The 14,838-nt window shown below is 39.7% G+C and overlaps 1 protein-coding gene across 5 annotated transcripts in view; it reads left to right on the top strand.

Moving 5' to 3' along the window:
* Positions 1–14,838, top strand: part of ZNF507 (zinc finger protein 507) — a 39,790-nt gene that overhangs the window by 20,129 nt on the left and 4,823 nt on the right. For 3 of the 5 annotated variants that reach the window (XM_075940141.2, XM_075940142.2, XM_006121219.5), the window contains 2 exons: positions 9,416–9,520; positions 14,665–14,799. In XM_075940141.2, coding sequence (XP_075796256.2) covers positions 9,416–9,520; positions 14,665–14,799 — 240 coding nt within the window. Of the gene's footprint in view, positions 1–5,790; positions 5,853–9,415; positions 9,521–14,664; positions 14,800–14,838 lie in introns of those variants that run through there. The other 2 variants (XR_016350515.1, XM_075940143.2) reach the window with 2 other exon arrangements.

Genomic DNA, 14,838 nt, shown 5'->3' on the forward strand with positions numbered 1-14,838 from the left:
TTGGGCCAAGGGGTTTGGCATGTAGGTGGGGCTTTAGCACAAGGTGGAGGATTGGGGTCCAGGAGGGGTGTCAGGGTGTAAGCTGTGGGAAGGAGTTTGGGTGCAGGGGAACTAATGTCTGGGGCAGGAGGTTGGGTGTAGGAGGAGAAGCAGGGCTGGGACAGCTTCCGGATGGTGGAGTAGTAGAGTTTAGGAAGGCTTGCTCCTGCCCTACCCCTGCACCACTCCTGAAAGCAAATGGCATGTACAGCAGTGGCTCCATGGAACCATGTGCTGTCCCTCATCTGCAGGCACAGCCCACAGCTTCTACTGGCCACAGTTCCCCATTACTGATCAATGGGAGCTACAGGCGTGGTGTCTGCAAACAAGGACAGTGTGTGGAGACTCCTTGCTCTGCGCCTTTCAGGGCCTGCAGGGACATGCCAGCCACTTCCACAAGCACCACAGGGATAATTACTCCAGCCACGACACGTTAGACATTTGAGAACTCACTACTCAAAGAATTAAATTTAAGTGTAAGATAGAAATGAAAACTATGATATGCACAGACCAGTCAAAAGCAAAAACAGCACACTTTGCAAGCTGTACAAGAAGTATCAACAACAGTGTGTGTTTGTGGGAATGACAGTGACACAGTGTGAGAGTGACAGAGATTGGCATTGCCATGCTCTCTACAGCCCCTTCTCTCTGTGTGGAAATAAGGTACTTGAAGTGGGGGGAAGATGGATACCCTGACATCGCGCTCCTCATCTTCTTTCTCCCACACCCTTCACAGCAAGCAGGAAGCTTTTGGTGGCATCTCCAAGGCAGAGGGTAGGAGCAGCATGACAGTCGGTGGAGGGGCAACTGAAGTGCTAGTGCTTGTTAGCTTCCCAGCCAAACCAGAGGCTCCAAGATCTACCAGTAGATCCTGATCTACTGGTTGGTGACCATTGTCATAGTGTCTTCACAGAGTTCTAGCAGGACTTGAAGATTTACTTTAGAATCCAACACTTATAAGATGAGCTTTTTTATTGTGGTGAGGGATCTCTCCTTTAGATTCCCAAGAGTTATTTGTTCAAACTTGACAGCGCTGTGGAAATCCAGTCTTCCAGCAGGAAAGAAAAGAACAAACCAGAAAATATCCTCTACAATCAGTGATGGCTGGCTGTTGATATAAGTAGTGAGGTGGAAGATACCAGAAATCCTCCTTTCCTGTCCCCAGTAAGGATGTAAGTGACTAGTCAGGTAGCTTATCAGGTAGTCGAATCACTACTCGACTAGTTTCTCCCCCACCCCCCACTTTGCTACCTCTATCGGCAGCGGGAGAAGCAGGTTTCCCCCCAGCACCGTCTCCATGGGGGGCTAGGAGAGGCAGAGTTGCAGTGGGGGAGCAGATGTGAGCTGGGACTCAGCTGTTCTGGCTCACGCCCGGTCCTAGAAGCTGCACCTCTGCTTTTGAAATGCTTTTCAAAGGCAGAAGTACAGCAGTTGGGACCCTGCTCACCCCAGTCCCAGAAACTGTGCCTCTGCCTCCCCTGTCCTGGTTCCCCACTGCTCCTCTGCCCTTGAAATGTAGCAAGAGTCATGTTTTTGCCCAGATCTGACCTAGAATGCTTTGGTGTGAACATAGGCTACAAAAGTGGACTCTAATTGGACTCTCATTGCTCTCGCCAATTTCCCTCTTACAGAATAGAAAACTGAGATCCTTACAATAAAAGGTTGTATAAGAGAGAGTAGTATTTATTCCTTTAAGATCTTGTCTAGATTACAACTTGCATTGATATACTTTACATCACTCTGAGATATGAATAATCTGTATCCCATAGCGACTTAAATTATACTGACATAAACACCAGTGTAGACATTGCTCTGTTAGTGGGTGAGCTTCTCTTGCCAACATAACTGCTTTCCCTAATGGGCAGGGAAGTAAATAAGCCAAGGGAGAACTCTCTCCATTGGTTTTTAGTGTCTCAACTACAAGTGCTACAGTGGCACAGCTCTTGTTACTCGACACTGGCGACATAGTGGATTGATTTAAATCACCAAATGGAAAGCATCAGTTCATCACTAATCTTAATCGACTTTTCCATTTATACTTAATTTATTTACTAATAAAGGCCCATGCTTATTATTTGAGAGAACCATTAAAACATGCTTGTTCACAACTGATAGCATGTTTAAAGTATATTTAGCGTATCTTTCTGTTACCAAGGAGAGTACACTATAACTATTAATTTAAGTAAACCATTTTATATATATATATATTTATTTATTTATTTATGTATTTATTTCAGTCTTATTTATTGTACATTTTAGTATGTTAAAAATGATGATATCCTTATTTACTAGATAATTTACTTTTTGCTCATTTGTGTCAGGCAACATTAGGATAACTAGAATTTAAACACACAAGCTACATAATGTATTTTTATTAAACCAAAATGGTCAAATATTTTAGATACGTACATTTATTTTATCAAAATGCATTTTACATTTATAACTGAATGATTTACTAAAGGATCAGAAGGATTAGTCAGTAGTCAATGAATTCATCTCAGCCTGGGAAATTTTTCAAGCATGCCTACATTGAAAGTGACTTGCGTTTAAGTTCCTACTTCCCTCAGTCTCTTGAAAATGAAACAACAGCCTCCTAAGTTACTTAGGCTCTTTTTCACGCTGTTAAAACTACAGGATGCACCTCTATAAACCAGCGTGCTGTGGAAGGTGGGGGGGCCGGGAACCTGTGCAATGCAGAGGAAGGAGGAGCACATAGCAAAGCTGGTCTACGCGGGGAAGGGCTGGCAAACAGCTCAGCTGGATTGCAGCGGGGGCAGGAGCCAGTGTGTGCAGCTCAACTGGACTGTGTGGGGAGACGGAGGGTGGGAAGCTCGATGCAAGACCCAGCTGGGAAGCCTGAGAAGGGAAGAGGGCAGGAGGTGGGGCTGGTAGTGCTGGGGCAATAATGATCTTCCATGGTCCTTAAAAATCTCTCTTCTGGAACCAGTCAGGTCCTGAGAGAGCTCATCTTCATCCTCCTTGTTTTTATTCATTGACTTGAAAAAAAGTTTCCCTTCCTTTTTTAACTCCCAGTCCGTTTTGCAGCTTTGAAAATATTTGTTGCCTGCCGAAGAAACTGCAGTGAAAATCTGGTTTAATACTTGACCAAACACTGGTTTTAGGTGCTTAAAGTAGTGTAGTGTGTTCTTATACATCTACCTTGCTATTTTGAGCTGAGAATATTGTAGAGAAAAATAAACAAAGTAAATGCTTCAGTCATCTGCTTATTTACTGCCTGCAATTTAACTTTGTTTTGGGGAATTTGTTTCTTTAGAGACCCTAGAAGTTCTTTCCACATTTCAACAGCAGCAATAATCTTTTTGCAGTTTGCTCTAGCTATGGAAATATAGGTTTTGGTGTAGTCAACCTATCTTCAACATTTCTCTTTAGTTCAGTTTGACTGTTAGCTGTGACAGTTCCATCTATTGTCATTATTTTCTTCACAAATTATCAAAGAGGCCAGATCTTAATAAATAGTTCAAAACAGTCAACCACTGAATTCCATTTGTCTCTGAGGGCATATCTACATAATACCATTATTTCAGAATAATTGACATTATTTCAAAATAACAAAGTGCGCATCTACACACAAGCAGTTATTTCGACATAATATCAAAATAATGTCCAGAAGGAGGACTACTTATTCCGACTCCTGTAACCCTCATTTTATGAGGAGTAAGGGAAGTCAGAGGAAGAGTGTTTTATTTCAAAATAAGTGCTGTGTAGACGTGCCCAAATTCAAAATAAGCTGTATCAACTTAAGCTACTCAATTAACATAGCTCAAGTTGCATAGCTTGTTTTGAGTTTAGCCATGCTGTGTAAACATACCCTGACAGAGCTATACACCTGACACTTGAATTTTTATTCAGTTTGTTATAACTTTTACTGCTCCTACTTTTTAAGTATTCTAATATATGGGCATTTTCTGATATAGCTGTTGTTTCTGTATGATAGACAAACATCGTCATCTGTAACATAAAGATAATTATGTATAATGTTTCACCAATCTAGACTCATATTAACAACTTCCTCATTTATTTTTATATATTGTTCAGTTTCCACCTCTGACATTGTGTCCAGTAAAGTTTGCTCCAATAGGTGAAGCGTAGTCTTGTCATAATGGTTGAACCACATCAATGAAACATTTGTTCTGAACAAGATGAAAAGAATGTGTTGCAGAAATGAACCACAAAAGCAATTATTTTTATCTATGCAATCTTTCTGGAATTTAGTCCTGATTACATACTCATCCGTGATTTTACTGAATGATGAATTTTTGATTTGGGTTTGGAGGATTTGTACAAGTAATGTTGTATTTCATACCAGCAGATGAATCTGAAGTTGTAGACGCTACAAATGATGAATCTTAAAATCCCTTATTTCTGAGATGGACCCTGCAATAAAATGATAAAAAAAAAAGTCCCTCTCTGAGTGCTACTCAGTGCTCTTTATTAAAACAATGAGAGTGTAAATGAAAAACTGTTGCAGATGCGTGTACCCCCTGTTTAAAATTATATAATTTTTTGATCCGAGATTTGTAGGGATAATACTTATGATTTATTAATTATCTAAATCTGTTTAAATCCACATCTCTAGCAGCCTTCCAAACAACTGGCAAAAAATTAAAAACACTTAAAATATTGAAGTGCCTAATAAACTTTACATTTTACTTTTAAAACAGACAGTCTTTGCCCAGGGTGTCTGATTATATTGAACAATTCCACAAACTAAAATACCAATTATATTTTGAATAGAATAAACATTCTGAAATTCATAAGTAATCCACCCAAAATACAAATTTATGACAATCTGAGATATTGTTTACTAACATAGTAAACATGGTAGGTAGACAATAAGAATGGTGCAGAAATAAGTTTACTAACCAACTGATCCAGATTGTTGATATATACTCATATCACCTTCGAAGTCATTGTTTTCTGAGGAGTATGTTTCATAATATTTCATTCTGATAACCAAGCCTTTCACCTCTTTATTGTACTGTTTACATTTGGCATATTTGTTTTTTACCCAGAAGTACAGGAATTTCTTAAAAAATATTTCTAAATACGGTCTTTTTTTTTATGATGTCCAGCTATGGAATTTATTTCTCCAGTTCCCAGATCTTGAAATCAACAGTAGATGCTGCACTCTGAAAAATGTTGTCCCTTCTTACAGTGTTCTGTTTTGACGCCAGAGTTGCTTCTTTTTGATTACATGTTCTGTGCCTTTTCCCTTGGATCAAACTTTTAATTCAGTACATGACCTATTGTGCCATAATTTATAAAACTTGACCTTAAAAAATTGGGTTCCCCTGTTTTTTCATAAAGAAAAGCAGCCTTTAACTCAAGTTTTTTTATAAAGGCTTATACATTCTGCATTTTTTATTTAGATGTTTTAAGAGATGATCATAAGTTTAGATTTTACTAAAGATTTTACTTTCTTGTATTAAATTGAGATTTCATTATAAACAGGTTTATTTAAACGAATTAATTACAATTAAAATCCAATTTAAATAAAAATCCAATTAAAAATCATCAATTTTTGTCCTTGCTGTTTGTGAGTTATGAAGGAGGACATACTGAAGTCTCTGATAAAGTCAAGTTTCTGCTCAAACATACATTTTTATGGTGGGGGGGTATAAATGATGATTAGCATTCTGAGGAGACAAGGAAAGCTCCTGGGGAAGGGCAGAATGATTAAATGTATAGGTAAACATTGCAGTTCTTCTGATTAAATCTATTGTTTCATAGGATATCAGCTTTAGAAAGGACAAACTTGTGAGAGCCTCTTTGACCTGCTTGCTTTTGTGAAGGTGAATATTTCTGGAGAAATATGAATGCCAGATATGCAGTGATTAAGATCTAATTTATTCCCATATACTGATTACAGTTTCTATATACTAAGTGATATTCTGTGTACATTGGGTTTATTTTGAAAGTGTTCTCAGTTTCATTTAAACCCTTTTGGCCCAGAGGTTTTGGGTGTTTGTGTTGTTTCAAGTAGCCTGTTGTCTAAAGCAGAGAGAATATACAAAATATCCAGGGTCTATTTTGTTTTGTCAGCACACTGTCTATGTTGTGAAGACCAAAACTATAACTGATTTAAGGGGAAAAAAACTGTAACTGGTTTAGGGAGTTCATCAGTAGTTTTTCACTGAGATGGGTGGGAATGGTGTCCCTAAGGTTTATTTGCCAGAAGCTGGGAATAGGCCACAGAGGATGGATTACCTGTTCTGTTTATTCCCTTTGAGGCACCTGGTATGGTCAGTGTTGTAAGACAGGATACTGGATAAGATGGATACTTTGGTCTGACCCATTCTTATGCTCTTTGAAATTTTTAAGCTAAATTAATGGTAGTGGATACTGATTTCTGATTTGTTTTTGGTTGGTAGGATTGTCTGATAAAGGACAAATTAGAGACCATTATCTGCTGGCAACATTTAAATTGCTTCTTCCTCTTGAGCTTTGAAAGGTGGCCACTCAAAGTGTATTTCATTTTATATAATATTGTGTGTGTGTGTGTGTGTGTGTGTATATGATATATATATGAATGTATGGTAAATATTGTATGAAACTAATTCAAGAGAGGGTACTTAGTCTTGAGAAGTTAGATTATCACTGTTGCCTTTTTTCCTCTAGTTTCAAATGTTAGTCCTTGTTGTAATACTCATTAATATTTTAAGTTGCAAAACAAAAATCACGTAATTGGAGTACTTATTTACTTGGTAACAGTCAAACCAAACAAATAGGGCCTGATACTAATGTGTGTAAAAGTCCCCTTGGCTTGATTAGGAAATTAGCAGGCAAATCATATTTTGTGTTCCTGACCAGACAAGTACTTTTAATTGCATAGGAAACATACTGGATTATTTATTGGATATCTTTGAAATGACCATGCAGGTGACATAACGACTTTCCTGCCTATGTAGTAATACCTAATCTAATTATAGGTTGTTTTAAAAGAGTTAAATATAGAGTACTGTATATCTATTATATTTGATTTTTAATAACTTTTTTTAAGAAACAGCTAAATTCTTGAAAATTGTATACCTATAGTATTTTAATTGAATTGAATGGCTTTAGTAAATAAGGGTATGCCTTTAGTAAATAAGGGTATGTCTATACTACAGCATTATTTCGAAATGTTATTTTGAAATACTGTAGTTAATTCGAAATAGCTTATTTCAAAATAACGCGTCTACACACAAAATGCATTTTGAAATAGCGTTTTGCTATTTCAAAATAGCGTGTCCACACTGAGTGGACGCTGAAGTGCATTTAAGGCCGGCTGGAACCCGGTCTGGCAGGGCATCCGGTCAGGAGTTACTTTGTGTGATTGCTGCCTGAGGCTATCTGAGGCCTGTGCTTAAAGGGATTCTCCTCTCCTTCCCCCCCCCCCCCCTTCCGGACAGCCAGTTGTTAGCTTTCCCTGCTTGCTTGCCTACTTCGATGAGGGACAACAAAGCATTTTGTCTCTGCGTGCTCTGGTTGCCCTCACTCGGGACACCACAGCACTCTGCAACATGGAGCCAGAGATACCCCTAGGCACTCTAGTGCTTCTCATGGTCGTGTTGTTGCAGGCCTGGTTGCACTTTCTGCAGGCTGCCATCCAGGAGGTCCATCAGGGGGCTGTCAGTATCCAGTGTCCTAAGGGAGAACTTCCACCCTGAGAAGCACTAAGAGCCTCCCTGGTCTGCCCCACTAGGGGCTTGTGCCTCATTCCTCTCTCACTTCCTTCCACTTGCCCCTCCCTAACTCCCTTTCCTGGTGTCAAATAAAATACATGTATTTTCATGACCACAAACTCTCTTTATTTAACAAAACGGGGGGGGGGATGAAACTCTGGTGAGACTGGGGAAAGGAAGCGGGAGACGGGAGGAGAGAATTTGGGAGAGGGGAGGGGGAAACCCTCTGGAAAGGGAAAGAAGGGGAAGGGGAAGCTCAGGATTCAGTGTTCGGGGTCTCGCCGGACCAACTTGATTTTCATGCAGTCCTGCTCCTGGGTTCACGTGTGACCTTTGGTGGCCAGGCTGGCAGCTATCCTGCCATAGACGGCCGCGTTCCTCCATCTAGTGTGGCGATCATGGACATTGGGGGCATCCCCCCAAACCTGAATAAGGTCCATTAATTTCACCCTTGACCAGGAAGGCACCCACCTTCTCCAGCCCCTGTCAGGCTCCTGGGAGCTAGCAGACTGCTTCTGGGGAGCGGTGGAGGGCTGGCTGCTAGTGGCTTGCTGGCTCATGTTTGGGGGCCACTGGGTCAGGGGCAGTGACTGCTGGCTCTGGGCTGGCGGGCTTGGACTCTTGGCACTGTGGCCAGAGTCAACCCTTTTGAGGGCTCCAGGGAGGGAGAGGAGTGTTCTTGGTTGAGGCTGGAGTGGCCACCAGGGCACCTTGGGAAGGCTGGAGGCCCCTTATTTCGATATAACTGTCTACACAGCACTTATTTCGAATTTGGCATTATTCCTCGTGGAATGAGGTTTACCAAATTTGAAATAAGCGCGCCGCTATTTCGAATTAATTTCAAAATTGCGGTTTGTCTGTGTAGACGCTCTTAAAGTTATTTTGAAATAAAACAACTTTGCTGTGTAGACATACCCTAGGTGATGCTTTAATCTATCTACAGGAAGGTTGGTTGGTTTTGGGGGGGGTTTTACATGGAATATTTTGATTTTTATGCACATTGTGCAGTGGCCACAGATCTAGTTTTGAGGTATCTAGGATGTTTTTCTTTCAATGGAGATATTTTTTACTTTTAAATTAAAAATTCAATAATAAAATTAATTAATTAAGCAGCATGCTCTGTCATCTTTTTCCACAGGCACCTAATTGCAGCTCTGTTTATAGTATATCCAATTTCTGTTTTTAAAAATATTTGACACTTATTAGTTTTCTTAATAAGTGAAAGATAATATTTAAGTGACATGAGAAGGTGTGGATGCCTTAATATAAGGAGTAAGGAGAACTTGTAGTCTTGAAGCAGGAGATCTGCCAGGAACATGGCATTACAATACCTCTATTAAGGTTTTTTGCCTTGATCTGACATAGCCTGGCACCTATCCTTGGGATAGACATGGGTACATCTGAGCCCCTTTTACAGTTCATGAAACTCGTTGATTTCAGTAAGATTTTGCAGGATGCAAATCTGAGTGGAATTTGGAGTTCATGAAAATAACTTGCACTCAAATTTTATGCTAAAAATGTACATAATCTGATACACAGAAATAATAATAAAGATCTAGACTTGTGTAAACTACTATTCTTACAATTTTTCAGAAATACAAATACTAACTCTTGGAGCTTTTATTTGTGGAACAGTACTGGTGGTCAACTATCAGAGTGTTGGGATCATTCACTTGTTGTTGTTTCTTCAGATGTCGGGTATGTGACTTCGCTACAACAAATATGAATAGTTTGAAATGTCATATGAGGCGCCACCCACAGGAGCACCAGGCAGTGCAGCTAATGGAACAGTACAAGTATGTAACAGTTATCAGTTGGCAAAAGCAACAGTAGTGTGATTTTGTTGCCTTATGAAATGAAGTGTAGTTTGGATTCATTGCTTTTTCTGTAGTCTAAATAAGACAATAACTTGGATAGATAGTCATGAGTTATTTTTTTCTCCCTGTCTCATTTTCTATTGCAAGCTAAAATAATACAAAAGCAAAAGTATTGGATCTAATTTAGTAATTTTAATAACTCCATGTGAGAGAATATCTGGATTTGTATCATGTTGTCCTAGAAAAGAACACAAGTCTTACTAGTCACTTATGTCTGTGTATATTTGGTAAATAAGTGTCAATAGTAGTCAGTTCCCACATGTTATATATTGAGAGAGAATTTTATTAAGCAAATGTTTGTTTAAAAAAAAATTGAAAGCAAAGACAAATTTAACAAGATACGGTACAGTGAAATCGGCAGTCAATGGTGGGTTACAGCAAAAACAAGCAAGCATAAAAGGTTTAAAAGCGATAGGCCTTGTTCCAGACGTAGGTGGGAAGGGTGGTATTGAAGGCTTAGTCCATAAGTGTCCTCGGGGGCACCACCCATAAAGGAAAACAGAGTCTTTGTCTCTAACATAGTTCATAAGTCCATGGGTGGAGCTGGCCCCGTGGTGTGGTCTGTCCTGCGTCCTCTTCTGTCCAGTGGTCTACCTCAGTGTTTCTCAACCAGTGATACAAGTACCCTTAGGGTACTTGAGAGAAGTCTGGTGGGGGTAGGTTAACACAACTGAAATGTGGAGAAAACTGAATTTTTGAATTTTTGTTCAGCGTTTTATTATTTTTGTTCTTTTTACACCCTAAAATTTCATCGCCTGCCCAGCTATGATTAAGTTGTTTAAACAAATGTGTTGCAAAGGTAGAAAAAAATTGTGTCTCGGAAAACTGTAGGTACTGGGGGTACTTTTTTTTTTTTTTTTTTTTAAAGAGGTACTTTATATTATAAAAAAAAAAAAAAAAAAAAAGTGTTGAGAAACACTGGTCTACCTGAAACAAGAAGTAAGCATAGTCCATCAGGTAAAATAAGTTAATGCTTCCCCTGATCTGGTCCCTACTACACTTGATCTTAGCCAAAAGGCTTGGCTACCTAGTGCCAACTTGCAATAAGGAATTGAAAACCTAGGACAAAAACAAAATTGCAAAGTCACTAAACAACTCGTACTGCAGGACTGGTCAGGCAATCAGAGCCACTGGAATTAAACACATATATAAAAGTCATGATCTCAAGAAAACAATTCATATTCTTCACAATTTCGAAATGTAAACTTAGACTTTCAGTGTTAAAACATTAGTTATACGGGGTGTGGAAAAAAAACACACTCCTGAGCAATAAAGATTCCAGTGCTGAAAAGTGCCAGTGGAGATGGCACTTTGCTCCCGCCATAAAGCTACTGGCCCTCTACTGGGAAGTGTTGTGTGTTTTGTTTTGTTTTAATTTCCGGGAGAGCTCTTCCCCCAGCAATAAAAATTAGTCGCTGCACTGCACCGTAGGCAGTGTGGACATACGTTAAACCTCATAACTACACTCCTTTTCAAGAGCATTTTAGTAGCACTAGAAACCATACACTCTGAAACCTCACAGTATGCTCTGTAAATCAGCATTCTGCGGCGTTACTTAGGATTACTGAAAACTTCCACATCTCTGGCTTCTCGTGTCCCTGATGATCTGCTGTGTCAAAGGCTATGAGATAATTTTTACAATATGTCCATTTAGGACATTCTTGAACAGTGAAGCTTAATAATTCAGCACCGGATAACTCTGTAGGGCAAATTAAACTGAATTCTTATTGGGTTGCCAACCCTCCAGATTGGCCTGAAGTCTTCAAGAATTAAAGATTAATCGTTAATTAAAGGTTATGTCATGTCATGAAATCTGCAGGTATATATCCAACAAAAATTGGCAACCCTAATTCTGTATGATGATTTATATTATAGAAATAAGGGACTCGATTGCCAGGTACTAGACACAACTGCAGAATGACCTAGTTTCTGTCAGCTAAGTCTTCTATAGGACAACAGACTGCAAAATTAAGTGGTCTTCCCTGTCTTTTTTAGTAAAAGTGTAATGGGGATAATGTAAAAATATAGTGTGTAAAACATTGGCCTAGATCGGCAAACTCATTTTATAGCCTCACATGTTGTGCAATATGCTTATATATTGAACTATGGACAGTAATCCACATACTCAGCTTTGATTTTAAATGAATGACAGCTGAAGGTACTTGATACCTAATAGCATTAACTCCATGGTGTTATATAATTCTGAAAGCAAAAATGTGATACTAAGTGACTGAGCTAGGAGTCTGCTCTTTGAACTATAAGAATTCAAAAATAAGTATTGAACTCTCACTTCAGTTACTTTGTACTAGGGATGTGAATGAGTAGTTGACTACCTGATAATCAGGAGCCTATCGGGTAGCACTATTGACTATTCGATAACTCACACACACGCCGCTCTGCATTCTTAAAGGGACAGAGAGGAGCCGAAATACAAAGATGCTGACTCAGTCTCTGGTCCCCCATCAGGTCTCAGGACAGCCCTCCCCCGCGCTGCCACTTTGCATTCTGAAAGGATAGAGCAGCCGCTCCCATGGGGGTGTCTCAGCACAAGCTCCCCCTCCCTTCCATTGCCATTCTACATTTTTAAAGGGACCGAGGCGAGCAGGACCAGCTGCTGCTGCTCTGTCCCTTTCAGAATGCAGAGTGGCAGCGCGAGGGAGGGGCTGTCTTGAGATCCAACAGGGGACCAGAGACTGAGGCTATGTCTACACTGCAGAGCTTATCCCAGAAAGCTAAGCCACGTCCAAGAAACGTGTCTGCTTTTTCAGAACAATTTCTATTGTATGAGGAAGAAGGTATGTGTCGAAAAAGGAGGTTTTTCTGAAATTTGGCCCCATGTAGACGGGCCAAATTTCAGAAAAGTCTCTTCCAAAAGAAAAGCAGAAAAAGATACACAAATTGCAGTTCGCAATTTGCGTATCTTTTTCCAACTTTTCTTTGCAGGCGAGACATAGCCTGCGTCAGCGTCTTTGCACACCGGCTCCTCTCTGTCCCTTTAAGAGTGCAGAGAGGCAGCCAGGAGTTGTTCTGACATCCAACGTGAGCCAGAAGTGAGCACTTTTATTGCCCTTCCTTAACAACTAGTGAGCACTTTTATTGCCCTTCCTTAACAACAACAACTACTAGCAAATTAATCACTACTTAACATCCCTGCTTTGTACCAGTGGTTCTCAATCTGTGGTTCATGGGCCACTTGTGGTCCAATCGACACAGTGCTGCAGCCCATGTAACATCCTCAGGGTACTAGATGTAGTATAGGATGTGCCCACAATGGTAAATAGGTTGAGAATTATTGCTTTATACTACCAAACCTGAACACTGAATAAGGCAAAGATTCTGCAATAAAATAGTACTCAAGCATGTAATTAGAGACTTAAAGTGGGCCAGTAATATTTTTTTATTGGACAAACTTCTGTTTGGTGAAAGAGTTTTCCAGCTACTCAGAGCTATTCTTTAGGTCTGGAAAAATAGAATTTCCTCTTTTTGGGGGGGGAGGGGGAGACTTTGTTAGTAGAAATTGAAGCCATCGCAAATTCAGACTGCTGTAGTTGAGACTGATCCTGCTGCCATTTAAAGTCAATGGCAAAATTCCCATTTACTTGTGTCAGGCAGTATTAGGATTTCCATATGATTATACTACTAGACAATATTTTTAATACTTTCAGGCCAGCTCCTTACAGGCACCAGCTCCTGCCTCTCACCCCTCCCCCTTGCTGCCTCTGAGGCAGCTAAGGGGGAGGGGAACTCGTGTAGTCAACAGGATTAACCGATAAGTCCAGGTTATTCAGTTAATTATGTAGTTGTCTGCCCAATGACATCCCTAATAGACGATTACATCAAGTAGGATTCTGTACAAATTTATCTAAAAACATACTTAGGATCTCATTCTATGACACTTTCTCAAAGTTTTTTAATCATCCAGCTGAATTTCATAATACATTATTTTCTGTTCAGTGTGAGTGAACAGTCCATAAACCATCATATTCTAGTTTTCTGTTAAGACTTTTTCATGAGGGTTTTCAATAATCTGAATTTGTAACTAGTGTTGGAAAGAGTTGGATTAATGGGATAATGTCTGCTGTGTCAAATATCAACTAGAAATTCAAACTAAATTTAATGGAGAAATAAGTTGTTATACATGTTCAGTGGCAAACTTTACAAACTTACTCTTTCTGGTTATTTGTTTTGCCTCAAAATATCACAAGACGTTAATCTACATTTATTACCTAATTTCACACTGAATTTCATTCATAGAATGGAAGGTAAATTGAAGTGATAAGAACTAATAGGTTTTTTATGGCCAAACTGATAGCGACATTCTACTTTTTTTTGTTTTGATTCACTTTTTAAATTAAATTTGATTTACATATTTCTTAGCTATGAGCTGTTTCATACAAAGTTTTATTCTGAAAACAGGGATGTAAAATCACGGTTAATCAATTAAGTGGGATTCTGCTCCCATCGGCGTGCCCTTTCCCTCTGTGCTGGACTTTGGCAGCCAGGGACCACCACCCCAGGTACGGGAAGGGCTGCTTCTGCTCCTGGCCCCTCCACCGGCAGTGTAGCAGGCTAGGGGGGAAGCAGCAATAGCTGGCAGCCCAGTGCATGCAGGAACTGGCTTCTGCTCCAAGAGCCATAGTGCATGGGTTTGTCACTGCTGTATGCCCCCCACATGGGGGAGCTGGCTCCTGCTCTCAGCCCTCCTGTACATTTGGAGCAGCTCTCTACTTGCGGTGGGTCGTGGGCAAGGGGGCTGCTCTCAGGTACCAGTTAACCCGTACCCTGTTAACCATTCACATCACTCTCTGATCACATTTACTTGGGCAGCATATAAACTTAAAACAAGGAAGGTAGACTTTTATTTTTAATTAGTGACATTAAATTACAATGATACACTGGATTTTCTGCAACATAGAGAAATTTCTCTTTGACCAAATGTTTCCAGAGTAGGGGGATTAATTCTCATCTGTGTTAAATTATTTGGCTGGTTTTAGAAAATATATTTTAAAAAAAGTTACTAGACTTGACTTCCAATATGTTATCTTATGTTCACTGTTTTTCAGATGTTCTCTCTGTGGATATGTATGCAGCCACCCTCCTTCCCTGAAGTCTCATATGTGGAAACATGCAAGTGACCAAAATTATAATTATGAACAAGTGAATAAGGCTATTAATGATGCAATTTCACAAAGTGGCAGGTGTGTATGAATTATACTTACAAACTAGAATCCTTAATA

This window comes from Pelodiscus sinensis, chromosome 12 (assembly GCF_052426305.1).
Source record: "Pelodiscus sinensis isolate ZL-2025 chromosome 12, ASM5242630v1, whole genome shotgun sequence".
NCBI lineage: Eukaryota > Metazoa > Chordata > Testudines > Trionychidae > Pelodiscus > Pelodiscus sinensis.